Here is a 25,897-nt window from a genome sequence, read left to right on the forward strand (position 1 = left end):
TAGTCTATATCTACTTTAGATCAGGCATCTCTCTAACTTACACATCCGCATCGAGCGTAAGCATCTTGTTTACAAGTTGTTGGAAATACATAATATCTTTGAACTGTTAATCAAGTGTTATAATAATTCAACCACTCCCATTATCCTAAACGAAATAGGGGATTGATCAGTTTCGTGGCATCGATTGTATAATATAATCGTAACGGGAATTTACGACTACCTTTGACGCGCTTCCTATCGTTGACACGATAGAGAAACAATTATATATGTATCAGTATCGGCTTAAGCAAGGCAGATAACCACATTGTTCTTAATGACTAATTGTGGAAGATATTTTTAGCAAAATGGTGAATAGTATGTCTTTTCACCTTCGTGGTTACTGGAAGACGAACTAATCTTCGCACGCTGAGTTTACGGAAACCAAACGATGACCAGACGTAGATCGATAATTTCGTGAGAATCAGATTGACGATCTGGAAAGGAAGCGAGATCGAGATGGTGCAGACCCAGGGCAAGTAGATCGATCAGTTGCGAGCAGTTTCGCATCGTGAAGAAGGCGAAACGAGAGTTCGATAGATACCCTTTGCCGTTACGTGGGTTTAAGTTTCAGGGAATTTTGGGGTGCGCTTCATTTTCCTACTTGCGATTAATCGTCGAGAAGTTCTGCTCTTTCGCAGATCTGGCTGCAACTCGACCGTCTCGGCTTTTCGAAAACGGCACGATAAACATTTAGATGCCGATCGTTCTAGCGATCTCGCCGATAAGTTTCACGAGTACCGGCCTTGCCTAGTTAAAATATCTAAAACCACGTGGCTCGCGGGGGATGTCGATCGATTTTGCAGATTTTACCGGAGCAGAGGGGAGTTCGATGCAGTTAGGTTTCGCTCGTTTTCGATTCGTGTCACTCGGAAGAGAAACGCTTGCTATGAGAGCGAGTATTGGGAGCGGGAGTGGGTTGTGTATCGTGAGACGTTGCGAGGCGATGAGGTGAGGGTGGCACGATACAATCCGATACAATTGGAACGGCGAGAGAAAGCTAGAGAGAGGAGAAAGGGAGAGACTAAACTGTCGGCAGACCGTATTTATTCTTGTTGCTTGCAACACGCGGGTTACATTGTACTCTCTAGCTAACTTTCCTAACGATCTCGTGGTTCTGCTCGTGTTTTCCTTAAATACGACGAAACTCTGAGATAAGCCGAAACCAGTTAAACCTAAGCGTTTCCTTCCCTCCTTTGTTGCCGCTCGGCAGTCGTTTAATGCTTGCGAGAAAACGAAAGGGTTCAAGAAGGAGAACTGGATCTTCGCTTCTGGAAATTCGCTCGCCGAAAGGGAACGATGAATAGGACGAGAAAGGAATAGAAACGGGAATAAACAACGAGAAGGGCAGTTTGCGAACTTTTGGTTTCCCGTAAATTCTTTCGGTCTTCCTGCTTGTTGGGACAGACGCGGATTGTCTGGTGCGTGGTGTCGCAGGAAGTTTACGATTCGAGAAAGTATTGATTGCGTTATCGAGATACAACTAATGGTTATACAGAAGTGCCAGAACAACCTATGGGAGACTCGTTTCAAATTCATCGCGTCTCGCTCTGTAGCATGATCTGTAAACAATGCGATTAGAGCCGCTATCCGAGCCGAAATAAAGTTATTTCAAACTGCGATAGAAGCTGCGATCAGTTCGCTGCATACGAAATTTTGACGAAGTTTTAGAGGCGTCGAAATAACGTGTTGCTGCCAGTGTACATTATAGCGAACACCCGATGTCCCGTCATAGCTTGCAAATGCTATCGGCGCCCGCGTTAATTAGATACTCGCTCCAATGTCCGATAATTGCGCGACAGTCGTTAACTAGATCGTACTCGTTTGAGAGAACTTTTGTTCGCGGTACATTTGCGTTCGCGTTTAATGCATGATAATGACCGATATGCGTTCCATATGTCTTTTGCAAATACGTAGGTATACCGTTTTATTTAGCGCGCATGTCACTTTCCCTCCTCCTCTGTTGTGAACTTTTGAAATTTGTGGAACCGTGTTAATTTGATCATGAACATATTTGATCGTTCGTGTTAACCTTCCGACATGGAACGAAATAACGAAGAATATAAAATAGATAGAAGAAGATTCAAATTGTCATAAAAATCGTCCTTTTTAGATTAGCACATTCTTCGTTTCGTAATCAAATTCAACACGAAACATTTTTTTGTTTAACTATAAGAATCAAATATCGTGGTGACCGACACATAGATTCCACCCCTTCTAGTAGATTATTTAGTTGTAAAAATTATTGTTATCACAGCTGAAAAGTGATTGTGGAACATTGATATACCATAATACAGTATCGCGTGGCTGCGAGCGAGCGGAATAATCTCCTTGACCCTACGTCGTTTTAAATCTTCTGGCTAACCGATAGCCCATTGGTAATTTTGCTGATAATTTCATTCGTTAAGAAACCGTCGAAAAATTTCAAACAGTCCGAGACTCGTTTATTTTCCGTCTGTTGAAATAAGCTTTGCCCCGATTGAATATGCGTTTTGCAACGACAGGTTTGGGATATACGCGTATATGAGACAGGGTAAAATAGCGAAATGGCGATCGTTCCGCTGTGCGTAAATGTAACATTTATTTCGGCATAAATTATGACGATAGATACATAGATTAGGTATAAATACAAAATGAATTGACTGTAGACAGGACTGTAGTGAAAATACATCGATGCGTTTGTCGCACCAGTACTCGTACTCGATTCGTTCCGCTTATTCCCGGCAACTATGATCGGCTCGACGACTCGTCGATTCGTCGACGAGCAATACTCCACAGAAATCGAACAACGTGATCGAATCGCGTTAGCGGTGCTTATAGAAAATACATACCAAGTCTCCGATTTTGTGAGCAACAATTTCTCGCACGGCGAGTTAGATTTGATTATTGGCGGGAAACTGCTCTATCCATCGTTCGCAAACGCTACACGCTCGGTACGATGGCTAGAGAAATTTACGATTTTTGATTTCGTATAGCGGCGAGAGACCAGAAGAGGTGCACGCGACCTCACCTTTCTTTCCTTTCCTCCATTTTGATTCGCTACGGGGTGCGGTGGTCGTCGACGACGTCGTCGTTGCCACCATTTGATTCTCACGAAACGACCATGATCTTCGCGAAACGGCAACGATATTCGCTGCTTTCGATGCCGGGGAAAGGGCAGACTGGTGAACAAAGAAACATTACCGGAGAAACGATCGAGAAAAGAACACGCAACTTTTTAGCACCGGACATTAAGAACGTAACGCGTTCCCTCGAGCGCAGTCGAGTCCGTGTAGAATATGTACATGTTCGGAATAGCGGAAGAAAAACGCAAGCCCGCGTGAAACGCAACGATTTGGCAAAATATCGCGTCGCTTATCGCTACATGCGTCGTCGTAACCTACTTACATCGTATATGTATATAGTTTTTACGAACCGGTTCACGATTAATTAGGATCACAGCCATAGCTTTGAATACGAATACCTCTTGTTCGCATTTTTAAGACCGATACGATTATAGTTAATAATTTGTTTGCTGATAGTCGTAAGATTAAGTTGCAGGCTTTTCTACCATTACATCTCTCTAAAGCGACTACACATTGATTACGAGTGGTGTAGATTGCCGTTAGTTGTACGAGTTACGGAACTAGGAGAAGCAGAGGCGGAGGGTGAGAATGAAGTTGAAGGCAAAGATGAAGATGAAGGCGAAGATGTAAGAGGTAGAGCGTTTAGACTAGACAAATCGGATGAGAAGCTTTGAACGAAACCGGACTAGAGGCGAGAAGCCGATTACATTTAGCTATGTACTATGTACTACTTTATGTATCTGCTGTCCTATGGTGTCTGCCGCGGATCGACCGCATCTACTTACAGTACTCCTGTAGCGTACTAAATACTATGCTTGCATGGCAAAGCTCGACTACCGTGTTTCAAGCGGAATTCGAGGGTATTTCGTCACCGCGACGATCAGTCGTTCGCGATCCGATCCGATCTGATCCGAGTCGATTCGGTCCGTTTCATTCGGCGAATCGACTACCGTCGACATCGTGCTGCGGGTTTACGAGATTCTGTCGATCGTTCGTCTCTGTCGTCTAGAATCTAGAAAAAATAAAATTTACCTACCATTCGGACGTGATCGCAAGATCGACGAAGACCAGAACAGTGGACTCGCCGTGGAGACTGCCGAGGTGAAACACGCCAAAGAAAACGGACCAATAGGAATTATAGAATGGGATTTGATCGGATGATGACGGTTCTAATGGCTATTACGATGACGATTATGACGATGATGACGGTGACGATGATGATGACGATGACATTGACAACGATAACGATCACATCAACTTTTCTACGACCACTACATGATATACGTCTACTTTGTTAACTCTCTCTACTTTAGGAGCATAAACACATCTAGCCCCTTGCTTCGTTCCGTTTCAATCGTTCGATAATTTCTGTTTTAGGATCTTCGATTTGATTAAGATCAGGATCCGCGATGGAAAAATAACTCGAATCTTACGATGCGCCATCGTTCGACGATAAGAATCATATAGCTTCTTCGAAAGAAGTGTCTACACGCAGCGAATAACGTCACGTGTAAACCGATCGAACGATTTCAAACGGAACCTTGACAGTGGGCAAGATGAAAAGAGACTGACTAGAGACCCGTTGTGCACCCGACGAGGATGGACCGCCGTTTTCGTTTCGATTAGACGAAAGTGTGCAACGGTGGGTCGAAGCTACTGCTAAGTAGTTAGGAGGGACCGTGATATCGGACGTATACGTTCACTTAAATCGTTATCTACCGATCTAAATATCAGCTAGTCGAAAAAAAGAAGCGAACACAGGATTAAGACTGTGTCGATAAGCGAGAATAGTGTTTACCGTTTTACGAGCGTGCAGATATCTATCTAGAATTTAGAGACTCGAGAGTCGCCTTCGCCTCCAATCAACGATATCTTATCGTGATAAATCTGGCGAAAAAAATATATACGAATAATAGTAGTAGCAATAGATGGAGTAATCTTCGTAGAGCTTGTTCGCCAAGATAGATAAAAATTTAATTTAGTGCTTGATTTCGTTTCTTTCCATCAACGTAGCGAGCTTATGCGAGGATTACTTCTCTATTTTATCTGTTTATCGGACGACGAAAGCGACAAAAAGGAAAAGTCATGCGCGAGCCTAAATATCTGACGATTATTCGATCGATTCTTCTCCAGCCTCTTTCAAAGGTTGAACAAATCTACGACAGAATCGCCTTTACTTATCAGCGATTCGGACTACATCTAACAACTACAATATCTGCTAGACGAAGCGTTACGTTTCTACGTCTAAACTAATTGTCTACGACCTACGGACATCGATCGAGTTTTCTCGAAACTTTAACTTAGCTTTTAAACGAATATTTGTACGCTGTTTTCGTAGCGATTTTCTATTCGGTGAATCGCGAATCGGCGAGAAACGATATCAATGAATTTTCCACAGTCTTAAGTTGTCGTTTTGCAAGAAACGTTAACGAAGGAACTTTCCTTCGATAGGAAGGATAAAAATAAAAGACAGACAAGGATGATTTGAAATTTAGTGGAAGGATAAGCGATCAATCGGTAAACAGCTCGCTCAACCTCGCCGAATCGCGAAAAACCATTTGAAACCCTGTAACGCGTAATAGCACACGACTAAATGGCACGTAGAATCATACTGGGTTCATTCGCGATAGTCTACGTTTGGACAAATAGAAAGAGGAACGGACGCGAAGAGATTGTTTACATTCAAGTACGGAGGAAAGAACGAACAACAAGAACAAGAAGGTGAAAAAGCGTAACTGAGGGAGAAAATAGATATAGAGCAAGAGAGAGAGAGAGCAAAAGGTAGAAAAGGAGGGAGCATTGTTCGGTTATTCAAAAAAGATGGTGTCGCCGTAAAATCTTGACTATAGAGACACGAGTATCCATCGAGGTATGTTTAAAGCGAAACTTATCTGGACACGGGCGTTCTATTGGTCGATAAACGCTAATTTACGATCGATTGTAACTTACGTCTATGCCGTTCGCATTTGGTATCAGCTAGATATCGTTGAGCAAAGCCGAAGGTACAAAAATCACCGGGCTCGCGATCATTGAACGCGATCATTCGAAGTTGATTCGGATCGAGGGAGACGTCGCGTCGTGTTACGGCCGCGCGTCTCTCTATTCTTTAACAAAAATAAGTATCGCTTCGAAGTTAGGCCGCTACACGACAACGATCCTCGACCCTGGCCAAGAGGATTATACATATGTGTATGTGTTGGGTGGAAGCGCGCGCGACTAACGGGGCAAAGTTTCCCGCGAGCTCCGTTCCTCGGAACGGCACGAGGAGGGAGGAGCTCGAGGAACGGGAAGCGTAGGAAGCTCGATCGCGCGTCAGTAATAACGATGACGATAATCGATCGGTGGACGAGGAGCAGCGCGTGTCCACGAAAGAAGGACGCATAGGAAAACTTATCGCCTGCGAGATTTACAACTTACGTGCTAATACTTTGGAAAATGCTTTTCTCGATCTTCGATCACATTACTTTTGTATACTCCACTTCCATATCGTTCGCCACTAGTTAAAAACTACTTAATTCGACCTAAGTTTAAACGCTACCTTTGGACGTGTTGGCTTTTGCTCGTTTGTCGGGTGTCCGATCGCCCGGTTCTTTTTCCTCGATTTCTCGTATCGCGTATCGGGTATCTTGTGTCGCGTGTCCCGTATCAGATATCGCGTAACGCAACCGATCGGTCGCGAATTCGATTGCAGCCTTGATCGCTAGTTTTCGATATTTTTTTCGTGAATTTCAAGAGAATCGAGATCAGATAGCAGAATCGAGGACCGCGTTGTTGACGTAATCGATAAGCAACCCATTTGAAAACCACGATGTAATCCGCGTAACGATCTGCTGGATCTTCGATGCGGAAAGTGATCCTTCTTTCCAAGAGAACGTTTGTTCCGGATCGAGAATAAATCAGAAGGGAAGCCGCGCGCGTGATTTGGTTAACACCCATTTCCTTTTACGCGTAGTGTTCGCAATCCCCACACTCGGACAGCGTGGGTGTGGACGGGCACTAGGTGGGATTCGAGTCTTCGTAGGCCTTTTCGTAGTCTCGTCGACGAATCACCGCAAAGTGAGTCATTTGGAAGGTGTTGGTCTTCTTACAGCCACGCTCCAACGTGCCAGTCATACTATAACCCATGTTGAAGTCGCTCGACGACACGTTCGACGTCAGGTACAACTGACGACAAAAAGAAATAGGCAACGTTCACATTTGCTAACATCTGCTATGCGTATATGTCTAAACTCGTGGTACAGGTGAAGTGAAGGCAGCTCTTCGCTTGTATCACGAATTACGACCTACGGCGTGTAATATCGCGTTTGATAATTCGCTTGCCCCGACGAAAGCTTTTGATCATTTCTAGCAAGGAAACGCACACACGTGGAACTTAAAGTTCCGACTCGCGCGATTCGGTAACGAAGAGATTGGAACGGTATGTACCTTGAAATCGGGATCAGTGGTCATTCTCTTGAAAGAGCCGATAATATAAAGCGTGCCCGTTCCTGTGTCTACCATTTTTGCCTGAGTGCTGTACCTGAAACAACGTTAATTCGATAAGTAACGCGTTGACCGAACGATACGCGTGAAACGACGATGCGACAAAGTGGAAAATGCATTTTAGACCGTTATGAACTTGTCCGGTATATTAACCACGCCTGCCATTTTTCTCAATTTATACGACGCATAGCATTCGATTAAAGTTTTTGATAGAGACCAGCAAAGCATGCAGAAGCGTTTATCCACAGCAAGCAATTGCTTGTCCAAAATCGTAATATTTGTCGAACGGTACGTGTGTACAGTGCACAAGTATAGAAGGCGAAAAGGATACGGTGAGATCATAGAATCGGACAATAATTAAAATTGAGTTCAAAAGTTAATTTATGTCTGCGTACGCCCGGATTATGTATCGTATAGCCTTAACTTTGGCTGGATCAGTCGATGACCTTACTTGATACTTTATGATCTCACTGTGTTGCTTTCACAAGTATCCGTATCCCAGCGTCGCATCAAACAACGGGAGTGGCGATGACCGGCCATGATAAATTAAAGCCTTGGCTAGGTAAATTAAAAGGACAAACATATAGCGCTGATTGTAGTACATCAACATTTTCCAGCTGTTGCCAATTCTGACGGGCAGCTTTGTTGTAAAAAAAACATGCGACCGCTCGATTCTCTGTGTAAGCGCTTTACCGTTTCGTGAATCAGTAATACGATTACCGTCGCGTTTCTCTGCCATGCTTTGATACGATCGTTACAACGTTTTGCTCTCGAAGCGATAAACGCACAACAGATTGAACGAGGAAGTTTACTTTGTTCGACCAGGCCTAAGGTCCGAAAATCGATTATCGAGAACGGTAAGTGAGAAACAACAAGGATCAAAATGTCGTTGTGATAACGTTATACTGACCAACGATGAAAGTAGGCAATATCGGATTAAAGAAATAATTTGTCAATTGGCAAGTTAGAAATTATTTGTAAAATTTCATTTACTTCACGAGCAAACTCTAGTTATTAATACTAATAACTTGTAACTTGTTACTTGTAAGATATCACTTATAATATTATAGTTGGATTAGGGAGCAAACTATCGGGAGGTCTCGTGTATATGTAGTTGAACGAAATATGTGCAGGGATGATCCATAGAACGATCGGGGTACATTGCGAATAGGAGGAGAGAAATCGCGAAACGAAGCGTGCCGCTACTTGGGCGTGGAGTCGTACCCGCGAAACGAGCCAAGAATAATTAATAAGGAAAGAAAGGTTGGAAAAAAGAGGGAGGAATTCGAAAGGGAAAGAGTGGCGAAGGAAGGGATTGGGCCGTTTTAGGAAGCTGGGGCGAAGGGTGTGAAGGGAACGAAGGATAAGCGAGGAATAGAGCGAGAAGCGCGAAAAAGGAATAAAGAGAAGAAGGGAGAGGGCAACCCTCCCTGGTGACTCGAGGGGCTTATTCCGGCAAGCGCTTCAGCCGGCGACGATCATTAAAAGTTTAAACGCTCTCCATTGAAGTGCGGCGGATCCAACACTCGGTTTAAAATCCACCGTGGCTGGTGCTTTGACTTTTCCTCCGGTTCTCGATTCGCTTCACAAAGGAAAGTTCCGAGCCGGAGCACCCTTTCGATGCTCGAGCTGTCCGCCAACCTCTACGTACCTACCTACGTACCTACTCGCATCGATTGCCTACACACGCTTCTGCTTGTTTCGCGACTAAAATTTCTTTCGCTCGTGCTTCGATCGCTGGGCACCGTGTTGCACGTCGAGCTGTTCAATAAAACATGAAACGAACGAATTTCAATTGACGCCGTTTGTCGACCTGTCCTAAACGCGATCGAAACGTCGCGTCGCGTCCGTTGCTCGTTGTTAGTTTCGCGCGGAACTTTTGCTCAAGAACGGGAGAAAGGTTTGTCGATCGCTGTTGATTACATTTTTTTACACGTACGTGTACTATTGTACGTGTGTTATCGAAACGAGATATAAAGTGAATGTGTGTGCGGTTCAGTCAGGCAAGGAAACAACGCGCCAGTTATACACTGTCAGCGAGGATGCAGGATTTTCGGGGCGTAATCGCGAGCTTTGACCGGTGTCGCGTGTGAACGTGGTCCGAACTTGCAAATAGCGCCGTGTTTGCTTCGCCGTACGAAAGTTGGAAGCGGTTCGAATCGAGGATTCACCGACCGCGGACCGGTTTGTTTGTCTTGACTTAGCGCGGTCTGGCTCCCATGCCGTGGGCGACTCGCAAAATTACTAGGTGGAATATTTCGGAAAATTCGCCTAGCGAGTGCTGCCAAGCGTGAGTGTCGCAGAACGATCCGTTTTCCAAGGCGAACGCGTGTTAAGTAATTTTCAATGGGATACGTTACAAACGATAAGCTGTAATCAGAGTTGACCCTGCATCGCTCGATCGTATGGCTGCAACTTCTCGCAAATCGGTATGTTCAAACGGTAAGTGGAAAGTTTGCACGCAAGTCGACACTCTTGGCAAGTCAGTTTCTCGATTAATTGGCTCTTTCGACAAGTTTGGGAAGTAATTGGCTGTTCTTCGACGGACGATCGAGGATCGAGGGCGACGTCGAGTCGAGCGCTCATTCCACAACTATTTCTCAACTACGTTGACCCTGTCGCGCATCTCGGTCCTTCGATATGAAAGGATAAAAAAGGACAAGAATAATGAAAAGGACGAACTGTTGGATAATGACATTATAGGAGAGCCGTAATTAGCGAGACATTGGAATAAGTGGAAATAGGACACATACGTCGCGATGCGTTGAAATGCGTGGAAAATGAGTGGAGGCCGCAAAGGAGTAGTTCGTGAAAAGGAAATAAGTGGGTAGTGAAATTTCGGATGCATCGTCCCTGTAATCTTCGGCTGGTAAAGTGGCAAGCAGGGTATAGGCATTCCAACCACGTAACCTAAAAGCACGAATTTCCGTTGCCGGCAGGAATACGGTTATGGCAAAACGTCGTAACGATGTACGTGTGCATCGCTCGCGTCCTTTTAGAACGAGTCCGTTAACGTCGTAACAATGGTATTATCGTCGACAACGTGTAAACGCTTCGACATCTCCAGCCATCCTGATACCACGCAAAACTCACCTCCTGGTTCCAGCAACTTCGACTACCTTGCATCGACTACGACTCCACCAAAACGGTGTCAAAGTCCAGTAGGAACTGCTCGCGCTTCTCGCCCAGCCTTCCTCCGGAAATAGGAGCACCTGCGGCATACAGAACATATTCGTTGCTTTTGCGCGACAAGAGATACGACAGTGGAATGTTGAAATTTCACGATCCAACGAACATTAAAGGCTGAACATGAAAATCGGACGAAGTGGCGAAGAAATGGATCGAAGGGAACAGGGCAAGCACAAGAGAGTTAGCTAAAAGGGGAAAGAAAGAGAGAGAGGGAGTGAGAGAGAGAGGGAGAGAGGAAGCAGAGTTCGTAAAAGGTAGTAAGTTTTCTCCAACGCGCGACAAAGGAACGCTTCGGGCGAGCTACGATCCTCCTTCCGGGGTTAAGCTCTCCTTTGCGTTCTCTTTAAACTTGTCTCTCGTGTGATGCCTTACGCGACCGATTTTTTCGTACACTATAGCCGCGATTCTTTTCGCGCCTCTTTCCCATTGGTACATTGTATCAACTAGGATAGATGGAATGCAAACCGACACCGTGATTTCTTATGCGTTACGATATTTTAAAACAATCTCGTCGATATGGAAATACCATCGATAGCGTACGAATACTTGGTCTTTTCGTAAAACGAATTTGTAATGAAAAATGGTAAAATTGCAGCGAATCGTGGGAAGATAGAGAACGCGAGAGAAAAGTTGATAGGAAAGTTTCTCGCCTGTTCGGTAAACTGATGAAACTGATGCGTTCGCATTGGCCAGCGTTGCTTGCTCATCGAGGCGAATCATCGAAGAAATCAGTTCTGTCGTCTGGCTTATTTAAGTTCGAATAACGAACTGCCATCTTCGTAATTTCTCTGGCAACACGACTCGCGAACAAAACGGAAAATACTTTTACGGGCGTTTCCTCCGTCGCGAGCGCCCTCCTTTGAATATATCCCTTCGTTCTTCTCGCTCGTTTTTCCGTAGCTGAACTCGGAGCATCGACCTCGTGTTCCGAGCAAAGGTGGCGTTTATTCGTTCTCCAACTCGTATACCTACGTAACTTGTAGCTCGTAATTCCAGGTATCGTAAGTTAATTTCGCGAGATCTCATTGGGGATATACGATACGGGATACACCCTCTGATACACCATCCGATCCGCGGAATCAGTAAGGGTAACCAGCTTGCCTGAGTACCTTGCCCACTACCTTGCCCGTTCTACGCACACCGGATATACCTACCAGTTAATCCGATAATCCGCTACTTCGGTCCATTGCCTCGTCGATCGCTCTATTCTCGTCTCTGGCTCCACGCGCGTGCCTCGTCTCGTCTCATCGTTCTCCCTTTCTTTACATCGTTTCCCAACCCTCCCGTTTATCTTTCTAATACTACCTGTTTGTCACCCTTATTTGTTAGCTGAATCTCCTCTTCCTTTTTGCGTGCTTGCTCATATCTGTTCGTTATCTTGCGTTACACACACCAAAGCACAGTCGAGATGTTCACCACCCTCGATTCCAGATAAAAAGTACGACAATTATTGCGTACTTCGATCAAATGCACTCATCAAATGGACTCATCTCGCGAATTCGCAAAGTTTCGCTTGATTTAGTTTCTGAACACGATTGGATGCGCAACGCCATCGTGGAATATCAATGGTGTTGTAAGAATAAGAATCGGGAAACTCTTGACTCGCCAAATCGCGCAAAGAAAAACGGTGACACGATGTTGGATCGAGCTATGAGTTACGAGCTATGAGCCACAGCCACGATAATGAATTCGACCGATCAACGTGACGCGTCGAACATGAAACTTAGCGGGTCCAACAAAGTCTGTCGAGTCTCGCGTTTTGAGAAATTGCGAGTTCCCGTTTCTCCCGGGGCTTCGCCGAGAAAAGTTTAGCCAGAGAATTGGCGAGACGATGCGAGCGGAATTTTAACTAGAATTCGAAATGGCGAGGAATTTTCTCAAGGAATTTCTCGTTTACCAATTTCTCTCTCCTTTCCGTTCGCAGCTAGCGAAGGCTCGAGCGATCGAGTTCCCGAGGACAAAGCACCGGGTATTTTCTGGGTTAGTTGCTCGAGAAAACGGTAGCCCGGTAACGCGATGCCGTTCCGGACGATAAATATACATATACCTACATGTACATCTATACACATGTACGTTATATAAGTATATACATCTACAAACATGTAGGTTATATAGGTAAATTATGTATATATATATATACCCAAGTACACGTATATATTAGGTTGTACACGGGTACAACCTAGATTAAATCCGGTTCTCTACGAAATCCCAGAAATCGCGGTACCCACCGATCCGTGCGACGCGACGCTACGGTCAGCAATACTTTACACCTGCCACGCTACAAACCTAATTAGATACGACGGGCTTAATCTTGCACGCGTAATGGGGTCGTTGAACGAAACGGGTAACGACCTCTTCTCGTTTCTCCTTTCCTCTTCTCTTTTCCTCTTCTCTTCTCTTCTCTTTCGGCCGTCGCGAGTAAGCCGTGGAAGATTTTCCTGCGAACATTCGACTCCATCTCGTTTATCGATCATCGGACCAACTAATCGTAATTCGAATTTCTATCTGCCCTTCCTCTATATCCGATTTGATAAACCGGGCTCTACTAGCTACGTTCCATCAGCTATTCTGCTTCCATTCACGTACTACCCTTAAGAAAGAATCAATCTTCGAAACGACTCGTCGAACAAATACCGCGAAGTGTGCCTCGACTCGATTCCGATCGATCCCTTTCGCATTTACCTTCCCCTAAATTGGGGAGCGCTTCTTTTCATCCAGCCTTCTCTGTAGTCTTCCATCCGCGATTCAATTTTCATTCGGCAGCACTAGGTCGCCTCCGTATCTCGAATCGGCAACCGTTGGACGATCGCGTCGCGTTTACGCGTTAACAACCGTCCACAACCGTCCTCGTTAAACGTTAAGAAGTTCGTACAAAGAAGTAATTAAGCGGCGCATCGTCGACTCGTTAGCGTCGAAATTACGTTTTAGGCAGCCACTCGAGCAAACTTAACGATTCGGCTTTGATGGTCGGTGTCGAGGAAGAAAGAAAAAGGAAGACCCGCTGGCGGCGATGCGACAACGGAACGACCGATCGACAAATTTGTCTACGATCGGTGGATCAGCCGCGTAAAGGAACGTTCATGGCGGTATCACTCGTCCTTGGTTTTTGGTTTCTCCGATTTTATGCAAGGCTGGAAAGAAGTGGAAGAAAAATGGAGTTACGATAATGTTTTGTCGCGATTCGATCGCTTGACCATCAGAGGGCCAAGCGAAGAACGGTGTGAAAAGAGACGCACGAACGTGAAGTAGATAACGGATAACGGGTGATGGGTGATGGGTGACGGGTAACGGGTGACAGGAAACGGGTTGCGGGATAGACCAGACGGGTGACAGAGACGGAGGTTGGGGATATCGTGGGGTTGAAGCGCAGTGTAGGGACTTAAACAAAGGAGAGCCGTTAGAAACAAGTGGCGCCGATTAAAAACGCCGACGCCACTCGCTGCGATGCATCGACAAACACGTCGTGTTTTACTCCAACTTCGTTTTCCTTTCTTCTCGTTCTGTTTCCGTTATCGCATTTTTTACACGCGGTCAATCGACGTCCCGATGGAATATCCGCGCTAACATTTCCACGATTCTTCCCTTCCCTCGATCACCGTTATCATGTTCTTCAGGCAGTCGATCGTCATCGTGAAAAATCGTTTTCCTGTATTCGGTGGAAAACAGGGAAAGCAACGAGAACGTGTCGATACAGGCACGAGAGAAGCTGTACGAGAAATACGGCGAGCAGTACGAAAGCGTAGATAGGTATTCTAGAAAAGCGAAAAAAGAGGGGAAAGAAGTTGGAGTAAGAGGTAGAAGTAACGGGCGAGAGGAGTAAAAGTGGGGGAAGGGGGGAGAGAAAGGAGAAATGCAGCGTAAAAAGTAATTGCGAATCGTGACCGGTGGTGAGGATGTCGATGAAAAAACTAGCCTTCCGTTGGTAACGCGGTAACGTCCTGCGACCTACATCAACGAAAGCGAGGATACATTATTACTATCATCGGAAAGCAAAGCTCCGATGGTGCGACGGCCGCAGGGTGTTTCAGGGTCGGTTGCCATGGCAATGCGCTGGGACAGCCACGGGGTGCAGCCTGGAATATCCACCCTCTTGCCTCTTTTCCGCGATTCACCCTGCTCCCCCAACTCACCCTCCCTCTTTCGCCTCTCTCCGTTTCTCTCAATCCCCATACCGTCCTACCACCTCTCCTGTTCCACGTTTCCTCGCTCCACATCCTTTCCGTCTACCATCTCCGTTCCTCCCGCAGTCCTAACCTCTGGATCCAGCTCCTCTCTGCCTTCCTGCAACCCCAAGCCCCTTGGCTCTCCGCCCCCCAACCCCATTCCCATTCCTATCCCCATCCTTCCGTCACCACGGCGCCTCGCCGCGCCGCGCCGCGTCATAGTCATTCGGTTGCCGTTCCTGCTCCTGCCACACTGCTTTCAATCCTCCTCCCTACCCTTGTTCGGCGTTCTTCCATCATGCGTCTCTCTCCGTATCGTTACCTTTCCGATTGACTCTCTCTTCCGCTACCTACGCTACTTCGTCTAATCGTACTACCAGTGCGCGCTTTATTTCGTCACAGCGGATATCATCCGGTCGCATGCTTTGTCTCGTTGTCGAGGCCGTCACGATCGATCACGCGCGAGACCAACGTATAGCAAGAAAGATACAGGTATAAATATAGTTTTTGGCAAATTCGTACTATGAAAGAAAAACCTTGTACCTTTTGACGTAGCAACCTTGTTTTCCCTTATATAAGCACGATATTACCTGGGATAAAAGAGTAATCGATTCGCGTACTCATCGAACGAAAGAGGAAGAAAGAAATAGTATCGTAAAAGGACCCTACGTTCCCGAACTCTGTTCGATTTCTAGCCTAACCCACGCTATCCTACGAGAAAAAATCGAGACGTTGCTTTACCGCCGTTGGCTTTTCACCCAGCCGAAAGCTCCTCCGCTAGTTCGGCCGTTATCGGAGCTATGCAACGTTCCTTGGCTCGAGAACAAACCAGTCTTTTCGAGTCTAGCGGTTCCATCGATCTCGATACCGCATTCGAATCTAGCTTTTTCTTCCTTTTCCACACACGCGTACACATACATGTTCGAAATATCGTCCCTCCAATGTTGCACTTTCTCGTTTCGAAACAATAAAAAACTGATCGTATTTTTAGCAATTTTAAATACCCACTATCGTTTTCAGGCGATTATTTATCGTATTTGGAGATGGATGTTTTGTAACGCTCGTTTTAGCGTATCCTATGATACAGGATAAGTCGATACGAAGAACGAGGATCCAAAGCATTTTATTTTCTCGTTGTCTCGAACGAAATAAACTCCGCCGGACGAAACTACAAGTAGTGAAGCTTGTCTGCCGTTTATCATCCGCGCGATCGTTTGTGGCAAAGCGGAACGGAACTGTGGCCATTTTCAAAGCAAAGCACGGCATACCAGGACGACAAGAACTACGGGAAAAAACGATAGAGAACCGATAAATGATTTTCCCTTTTTGGATGTATTCGAGATCGGTCGATTCTGTCAAAATTAAATGCGAGGAAAGCGGAGAAGCTGAAATAAGATAGAACAAGAGTCGATGAATTCATAAATAGAAGCAATAGCTTTTGCGACAAGGCTATGTTTTTTCCAACCTTTTGCTCCTTCTGAAAGATTCCGTGACCTTTTCCTTTCGTTGGTCCGGCGCAGTCTCGCATAAAAAGGGAAAGCTGCGGCGGACGAAACGAAACCCTTTCATCCGAGATATCTTTAATCGTGCCGACATAAAGAACGTCTGCGACACTGAAAGTCAGAGAGGTCACCGCCTAGGCCATTCATCGTGCTAGACAATGTTGCCTTTTATCGTAGCTCAACCGCGCGGAGACCTGTGCGTCTGTACACCCGAATACGCATTCCTTTTTCTCCCCTTTTATCCTTATTTGTCGCTTTTCTTGGACGATCCACGTCTCTCCAAGCGAAAGTATGTAGCTCAAAATAGAACTTCAACGACCGAGCACAGAAATTATTTGGAGGTTGACGCGAATTTTCGTGACTACGCGACGCATCGTCGTCGTCGTCGTCGTCGTCGTCGCGGTCGTTATCGTCGTCGTAGCTCGGGAGATCTAAAGACGACAGGCGGCTGTTTGGTCGCGTCAGGTTACTCAAAAAAAGAGATCGTCTCTCGTTAAAAGAAAAGTCGGAGGGCACTTCTGCTTGAGGAAGTCTTTAATATGCAGATAACGGAATTAGCCAAGGAAATCATACTCATCCATATTCAAAACATTCGCTAGGAAGAATTACCATCCAGCTGGATTACGGATTGCAGACATGAGATTGGATTAACCGGTCGTCTTGCGATTTCCCCGCCGTGCGTGTTCATTGTCGCGTATAAACGTATAAACGAACGTCCCGGTGCGGGATTTTATCGCGACATACAGCGATATGTATAAGACGAGAAGAAAAGTTTCGTTGCGAACAATTTTCGGTCGGCCAAGGCTAAACAGCTGACGCGATAAGATCGAAAATATAATCTTTCGTTGGATGATTCGATGTGATATTTTACGAGCGATCGTCGATCGGAGTAACCCCTCGTAAAAATACGCCGGATGTTCTTTTCTGATTCGAACGCGATCTCTCGTTTCCCTCGCAGAGAGGAAAATTCGATTCGCCATGAATCGAAAGAATGCTGGCCGTTTGTATGCGCGAGACAAGATTCGAAAGGTGGAAAAGGGGGAATAGGACAGAAGGAAGGTAATAAATGAACGCGATGAATAATAACTTGGTTATTGAAAGAAAATTCCGGCCGATACGAGTTTTGGAACTCCGAAGCATTAGCCCAGTTCCACCAGCAACACGGCTAAGGGACCGACTTTCCTTTTCCCCTTGGCTTTCTCTTCTTCTCTCTCTTTCGCGTTTCGTCTTCTCCGAGGCCGAGTTCTCCGAGTGTACGCTTCGGCTGGCGTTACCGATGAGCCAACCTACCAACCTCCCGGCCTCCGTACTTGCCTCCAAGCCACGTCCGCATAATGGCTATTCAGATAGCGAATCGATTTATTTCCCCAGGGACTTTCGGATACTTGGAACCTTTCCCGTCCTGAACTTGAAACGGATCTTTCACCATTCTCTGTTCTCCGAACTCCGAAAACTCTTACCGGGCACCATAAAAACATCATTTTGCAAGAACTGAATTTTCTCTTTGCCTCGAACCAAATGAAATCGCGAAGGAGATATTTGTTCTTATCTTCCGAGTGATCGTAACAACGCTTAAGACGTAGAAATGACTATAAAAAAGACATCCGCTTACCTTGTTTGGATATCCGTTGTATCGGAGAAGCTTCTTGCAGCATTTGCCGCGATTTTCGTAATAAAACATCTGGACCATTTCTGCGCGATCGGTGGCCGCGCTGACGGTGAACGGCGCACCGTCGGTTCCGAAGCTCCTCGAAGAGGAGGCCGACTGCTGCTGGGCCGGTGATTCCCGGCGGCCGATCGGCACGCACGGGCACCACCCCGAGACCATCACACCGATCGACCCGGATCCAGCCCGATCCACGTCTTTATCCTTCGCCTACCGCGATCTTTCCTTCTCGCGCGCAACGTTGTTTCTCATCATTCCCCCTCTTTTCTCTGCTTTTCCTTCTCCTTCTCTTTTTATCCGCTTCGCACTTTACTTCCCTTCTTCCCCTGTCAGTTTCGCCCTTCTTTCCCCTCCTTCTTTCAATTCTTCTGTTCTCCTCCGTTAACCTCTTAGTTTCGCGGTTTATCGCCTTACAGCTAATTTTTCGCAGTTCTTTGGCACTTCTTTCTTGGATAAATACTTTAGAACAAACTTCGTTGGCATTGACGTTATTTCCTCGTCTGTGAGCTCATTGTCGCCGCCTTCGAGATTGCTTCTGCCGTTACTGGTGCTGTTACTCTTGCTATCGCCAATGTTGTCAACGCAGCCGTCGCTGCCGACGTCGTAACGATGAAATTTTGTTACTTTCCTTGGTATTATCGATCCCTGCCACCTTTCGTTACACACAACCTGAAAAGATCGATACGTTTTTAGAATAGCTGCGGGAATTTAGAAATTAAGAATTCGTTTCCGTTAGATACGAATTTTCACGAATAATTGGCAAGTGTTCAGGATATCGTCCGATACGAATATGTATTTTCGACAAATCTCTGTTCGAGAGAAGAACCTTAGGGGAAAGAAAGCTACGTCCGGAAACGACATCGAGACGACACCTTACGCGAGTCCATTGATCCTTCCTTTTACCAGAGAAGGGCGTACGAAGGGATTCGATTACGTTGGTAATCTGTAAACCTGCCATCTGGTAAAATTTTTTGCTGGCGGAAGTCGAGGAAGCTGATAAAATCGATCGTTCGATTATATAATATACTATATGAAACTAATATCGAAATCGATAGAATTCGAGAGGTGTTGTGAGTTGTAAGGAAGGTACGAAGAGAATAAAAAATGGTCCTGCAATAATGCTAGGCTCATAAATCGGTTTAATAAGTTCGTTATATGGAATACGTTGTTTTCTAAAAAAAAAATTGAAGTTCGACCACGCGGCAATAGCGGCAGCGCAAGCATGAAAAAAACTGCACGCGCGAATTTGCAATTCATGAGAGGAGCCGACGGTATTTGTCGTCGGCGAAGCAGCGATATTTGCAGGACACGCTAGGCGACCCAGTTCAAGGATGGAGCCTAGCGCCTAGTGCGTGGTACCTTGCGACTTTTATTTCCTTTCCTCTCTCTCTCTCTCTCTCTCTCTCTCTCTTTCCCTCTACTCCCTCTCTCTCTCTTTCCCTCTACTCCCTCGCGACCGACTTGGTGACGTACTCGTACTACTTATACAGTTCACACGTACCTTTGGAACCTTTCTTGCACGAACTTTCGTGACAGGGAAGAACCGCTTAAATCTAAAAACGGCAGACTTAAAGGAGCAACAAGAAGCGAACACGAGTTTGCAAAACTACGTTTGTAAATTTATTTCGATAAAGGAAGCGATAATTTACTTCCAGTTACGTTCGAAAAAAGAACCTGACGTACCGTTTAGACGTTTCTATGTATGAAACCGATTTATGTTTTTTTGAAGAATTTTTTCACATTCCTTGTCTTTTCTTGTCTTTCTTCTATCTTACTTATTACATCCTACTTATCTTTTATTCGATGAGAATTCGTGAAAAATTTATACATGGCGGGACGATGAGCCGGACGTTCATCGACCGCAAAAAACTATTCAAGTGTTTTATACGGAGCTTTCGATAGAGAATGACCGATTGGCCGGCGCAGCGATGCATCGAAGGGACAGAGCGGGGCGGATGCAGCGAAATGGAAACCGCAGGTTCGGCGAACTCCCGGAAAATCGGAGGGAAACTCGCGCATCTGACCGGTTTGTACGCGTCCAGTTTTACCAGAAACCGTGAATCGGTATCGGTATCGATATCGGACGATGCGGTTTTATTCCCGCTGGAACCGGGAAGCGAACCGAATCTCCGACAGAAAATTCGACCTATCTTTTTAAATTTTCAAACTTGGCTCACCTACGCAAACGCGACACTGCCATGGAAAAATGTTCATTGCACGCGGCAGCAGTAAGCATCGAATTCCCCTGGCAAACGTCATTCCTTTTACGTGTGTTACGTATGATCGTCATTTTAATCTTTTTTCCGTGATTACGCGTCCGTTCTTCGATTTCGTTCTTGCATGGTTCTTAGGAAGACAAAATACAGATAGGAAAAAGAGAGAAGAGTTGGTTTCGTTTTTATTGAAAATTATTACAATTTCTGTCGTTCAAGTTTTTCCTGGATTTCTTGGCGCCGAACTAGTACCATAAACGAGTACGCAAACATTTATGCGATCACCGGATTACGAGGCGTAAATTTATCTTCAAATTAGTAAGGTAAACTGTCTGTTGCTAAGTTCAAAACGATCAAATTAGTATTACAATACTATAAGAAATTGCACAAATTCTCGATGTAAATAATCTTTTTCTCGATAATCGCGGAAACACTGTATATTTTTACTGTATATTTTACTGTATATTTTTACATTTTAAAATTGTTTCTGCGTCTTAATTAGATTCGTGTTAAAAATTTAAAGACGTTTGATCGAGGTAAGTTTACACTTATATATGCATATACAAGCGTAACAAATTATTAGAACAAAAGCCTGACCCCCCAAAAGTGTTTTCTTTATGATACAATTTTTGCGCGAGCAAAATTCTAACGTACAGAAGTCGAATAGAACAAAAATCACGGCGGTATTTTTCTCGAAGCAAACGATTTCGCGTAATTGCAACCATTCTAAAAATGCACTTTAAAGTCGCGTTGTAGACGTCAATGAACGATTCTCGTTAAAAATTGCACGCCAAGCTTTAAGCGATTCTGTCGACCGTTACAAACGCAACAAACGATTTAGTCGTGCAAAAACAGATGAAAATCATTGTGAAACGAATGTCAAGCGCGTGTAAAAAAAGCTTCACGAAAAATTACAAATCAATGTTCCATTATTAGTATGATTTAAAGTAAGCGATCCGATCGTCGCCAGGTTTGCTCGTATGGATTTGTTTAACAATCAGCCAGCGGCACGAGAACAACGGAATAACGCAACGGTCAATGGCCAATGGTCAAGGATCAACTGTCGATTCTTGACGTCCATAACACGTACCGACTCTCTCATCATCCATCAAAAAACACGAACTACATTTTCTAGCAGAGTGAACGCTCATAACAACGAGAAAACGTAATCGTAGCGATGGACCTACCTTGACACGAAGGTGGTCGATGCACGGCTCTCGATCAAGTCCGTAGCAAAAAATCCAACATTGCCGCGTTCATGGTTTTTGCGAGAAATTCAGCCTTGAACATTCGCTTCTATCGCGTCGTGTGAAATGGCACGAGTCATAGGAAATAAGCAAGAAAATATTAGACAATGCGTGAGAAACGGGGATGCGAATAGAAAGAAGGTGGTTCGTGGTAGAAAAAAACAGGCTAAGCACGAAAGAGAATGGGAGAGGGAGAAACAAGGAAAGAAATGAAAAAACGAAAAAGACAGTGTGTATGTAAGAGGTAGAGATGGACAGAGAGAAAAAGGGGGAGGAAATAGATTAGCGGAGGTACGGCGAGATTTTTCGATGGGATAAAGACGGAAAAATCAGGTTTGGTCGCGTGATCAGTATCGATAGGCAACTGGAAGAACTGGAAGAGGAAAAGAGGAAGAGAAAAGCGAGGAGCGCGCGCGTTCGCGCAATCGAAACAAAAGGAGAAAACGCGACTCTCGAGACGGCGAGCGAACGCGAACTAAGAGGGGCACGGGCTCGTCGGCTCGTCGGCTCGTCGCGCTCGACGTCGCGCTCGACGACGAGCGGCGCTTCCTTCGTTTCGACGGCGCAGGACAGACTGAGAACTCGCCACCCGTTGACCGGCCGCCACCACCGAACTCACTAAACCCCACACCCCCACCTAACTCTCTTATCCGTCCCTTCCTGGCTTACCGTTCCGTTCCGTTCCGTTCTGTTCTCGTTCTCTTCCTGTTCTGTTCTGTTCCATTCCGTTCCGTTCCGTCTCGTTCTATTCCCTTCCCCTCTCTTCCCTTCCACTCCCTTCACTCCGAGCCAACACGCGTGCCTTCCTTCCTTCCGCTCTTCCCTTCCGTGCTCTCTCTTCCGCCGTTCAGCTCTTCCTTTCGACGCTCCAATTCCTCGCTCAACACCGACCATTCGATTTTCTTTCCTTCCCTCTCCTTTCTTTTCTTCGTTCCATTTCTTAACGCGATTCTTTCCCTCTTTTTTCAGACTGTCTTTCTGGAATGCGCTTTCGGAAGAAGCAGCGACTCGTTAACCGACCGAAACGCGATACGACGCGACAGGACACACGTTACAAGACGATGTGCCATGGAAAACAAGGGGATGCTTCTATTCGCGGTCCATGTGTGGATCGGGACGCGCACGCGCTTCCATAAATCTCTCTGTGAAGTCCACGAGCCGCGTTTCGGACGTTCGTCCGTGCGTTACGACCGCTACGTGTTCATACCCGTGAATCGTCGCGTTCTCCTTCTGTCGTTTTCCCGCGTGCAACGATCCATCGATCCTACCACCTAACTTCCGTTTTGCGCAGATATTTTCAGGATATTTGCGACATAGAGAATTTATACTGGCTTTTCATAATGTCGGATAAGAAACGCAAGAGAAAAGTAGGATTCTTTGCTTTATCGCGTTTCTTTATCCTTTCGTAATCTCGGCAACGCATGATTTGTCACTCTTATAAACGAAACGTTCGCTTGTTTCGTTCGTTTAGAGTTTAAAAGTGTCGTAGATTTACCTGTTGTCATGTACAGTTAGTTGACAAATCAGGATATAATCCTATTTCCGTTCGGCGGTTTTGAGATTTCCAAAGTCTTCGTGTATGCGAAACGAAGGAATTTCGAGGGTCGCGCCGGCGAGATATTTCGGCCTCGAGAGCAACGAGCGAATATAGGGGAAGCACCCGCTTAAAAACGTCTCCCTAACGAACCTATTTACATTCGATAATTAAACGAACGCCCACGCAACGAAGCGTGCACGGCCAGACTTGAAAACAAAACTGCACCCCATACTCGACTCGTTGCTCTGTCGTCTATCCCGATTAATAATGCAACTTTAAAACCCTCGCCCGGTGTCGTTGTCTTAGGAACCTGAATGGTCGGTGTGAGTCAGCAAGATCCATTGGTAGAGCGTCGAGAACGTACGAAATACGAGCTGCATTGTCCTAACATCCCGCTTGTCGCTCTCAAGCACGGGAAGAGCAAAGCGAGTTAAAAAATCGCACGCGGGTCTGCTCGAACGACGGCCGTATATTCGGTTCTTTTCTATACGCGAACGGAGCTTTCGTTTCCCCGCGAACACGGAATGGTCTTCGCGAACGATAAGAATACAAAGATAGTGCTGTATACATGTGTACATATACGAACGTTTCAGATGGGATGAAAGAAAGAAAGTCGTTTTCGTCGGTTCAGGCGGTTCTCGAGATTCGCACGCGCTTAACTACGAGACTCGCCGAAGGATCGATGAGCTTTGAGAAAATCGTCCATGGAAAGGGACAGGAAAAGGAAACCGGCGGCCGAGCGAGCAGATGAGCGGAAGAGAGAAAAAAAGAGAAAGTTGTTTCAGATCCGCGCGTAACTCGTTGCATTGGCAAACGAATAAACGCGAAAATAGGTAGGAAGAAAGGGAAGGAATATAAACTCAGGCAGAGCGATGTAACGCGATGGAACAGCATTGGCCGTGTTCCAGATTTTCCTAAAATCCCCGCGGGAAAGCTATTTGCCGAAGTTATATGGCAGGAGGGTGGGTGTAGGGTCGATACTCGGTTTCGCCGAGGATATAAGCGGATTTTTTTACACGCGCGATAATTGAAGCACGCTCATTGTTTCTCGGTCGAGACCCTTTCGAGACCCCTTTATCTGCCGCGCCTTTCATCGGTCGGCTTTTTCGTAAACAGCGGGGCAGCGTTAATAGAGAAAACGGACGACATAATGCTGTCTGCGATTTCGAGCATTGTTTCAAATTCTATGTATATAGATACACATGTATATGTATACGTTTCGCTCCGACGACAGCAATTTGACTGTTCGATAGACCGGACGTAACTCATACGATGCCCCCGTTGACTAATAAAATACGTACCGCGCTTGTTTCCTCTCGTCTCGCGGTAGCTCGACACACGGCGTACCACGTACGACACGTTTGCTTCCACGACCGGTCTGAGTCTGTTGCAGCCGCAACCGCATAAGAGAAACTCGCGCCTTATCCTCGAAAAGCGACCGGTCATTGTTTGGTTATTAGATTTCTCCTGCCTCTACGACCGTGTTCGCGGCCACGCTCGTGGTCGCGTTCAGCTCCATTCGTGTAATTGAATTTCTACCGTTCGGTTCGCTCGGGATCGGCTGAGACAGTTGCGTCCTGTTGGTCTAGGAACGATCCTTCCCTTTGCATTATCCATGTAAATTGCATAAAGGATGGTTGCGCTCCTCCACCATTTCCACCCTTTTTCCTACCATCTTCCTGGGAAGTTTGCATATCGCCGACATGCATTCGCCTCTAACCTGTTCGCCCCCAGTAGTTGGTGTAGACTCTTGAGCGATAACCAATCTATAGTCGGCCCACGGAATCAAAAACTGATTTCGCAACGTCGTTTCCGTATTTCGATGTATTCGATCGCGTTCGATTCGACATGATCCAAGACGAAGAAGTATTCGAGTTTTCCATCGTGCAGGTAACGCACGCTATTCCCTAGATAACTATTCGTGGAACGCGGACGTTCGCTCGCGAGCTTCGAATTGACCTCGCTTCCATTTCCATTTCAACTTCCATTTCGAAACGAAAGGAGCAACTCGACGTTACACGTTTGTTCCCAAACTTTCGACTATCGACGAACAAGCGGAAAAAGTGACCGTAAAAAAGAGAAAGCGAACTCTGACCGTCAAGTTTCGCGATGTGAGAACGGAAAGTCCTCTTGACGGTAGAATTCGGGATTACCAGTCGCCGGGAGAACAGTTTGCTGGAATCGAATCGAACAAAGTCGAGAGCAGAGACGGTTGGCTTCGAAAGAGACCCGAGGTATTAACGCTAGTCGTAGCTTCGCGTTAACTAGGTCTATTCTCTTCACCGTCGGGGATACAAGCGACTGTTGGAATTTCGAGATTCTCGGACGTTGCACGGCTGACGTTTACGAGCAAACTCGCGGGACCGCTGCACCCGATTTACCTTTCGCCCTCCTCTTTCTCGTCCTTTTGCCCGTAGACCATCCCCCGCTCACCACTCCGTGCGACGCGACGATCCATTCGAAGCTTCGCTGGAAACGTCATCGACTTATCCATGTGTGCTGTTCACTGGCTGCAAGTAGATTTCGAGCTTTGGATAATCGATGCGTTTCGCCATAAAAGCTCGAGGTATAAAAGCATGTGAGTAAGTTTGCGTAGTCGCGTGTCGCGTCGTGTCGCGTCGCCACGAGGCGGATCGAGCACCGAGATAACAAAACTTTCATAACCGAAATCGGCAGACGTGTTGTTCCTAAATTCCCAGCGAAGCTACTTCGCAAGCTCCCTTTATTCTCTACTTCGCGTCTCCGTCGAACCGTTCTATTCCACGTGCGATTTATTGATCCACGCACAATTCTACCT

At 45.9% G+C, this 25,897-nt stretch overlaps 1 protein-coding gene across 2 annotated transcripts; it reads right to left on the reverse strand.

The window, feature by feature from the left end:
- Positions 1-2,592: 2,592 nt before the first annotated feature.
- Positions 2,593-22,480, reverse strand: LOC117164115 (uncharacterized). Of its 2 annotated transcripts, none has more exons than XM_033346943.2 (5): positions 22,233-22,480; positions 18,050-18,772; positions 10,677-10,795; positions 7,527-7,620; positions 2,593-7,265 (listed from the first exon to the last, which is right to left on the reverse strand). In XM_033346943.2, the coding sequence occupies exons 2-5, from the start codon at positions 18,263-18,265 to the stop codon at positions 7,098-7,100; spliced, it is 597 nt and encodes a 198-aa protein (XP_033202834.2). In that variant the 5' UTR covers positions 18,266-18,772; positions 22,233-22,480; the 3' UTR covers positions 2,593-7,097. The 2 variants fall into 2 exon arrangements, with proteins under 2 accessions (XP_033202834.2, XP_033202833.1); XM_033346942.2 differs by lacking the exon at positions 22,233-22,480 and adding an exon at positions 21,504-22,126.
- Positions 22,481-25,897: the final 3,417 nt, after the last annotated feature.

This window comes from Bombus vancouverensis, chromosome 3 (genome assembly GCF_051014615.1).
Source record: "Bombus vancouverensis nearcticus chromosome 3, iyBomVanc1_principal, whole genome shotgun sequence".
Classification (NCBI taxonomy): Eukaryota; Metazoa; Arthropoda; class Insecta; order Hymenoptera; family Apidae; genus Bombus; species Bombus vancouverensis.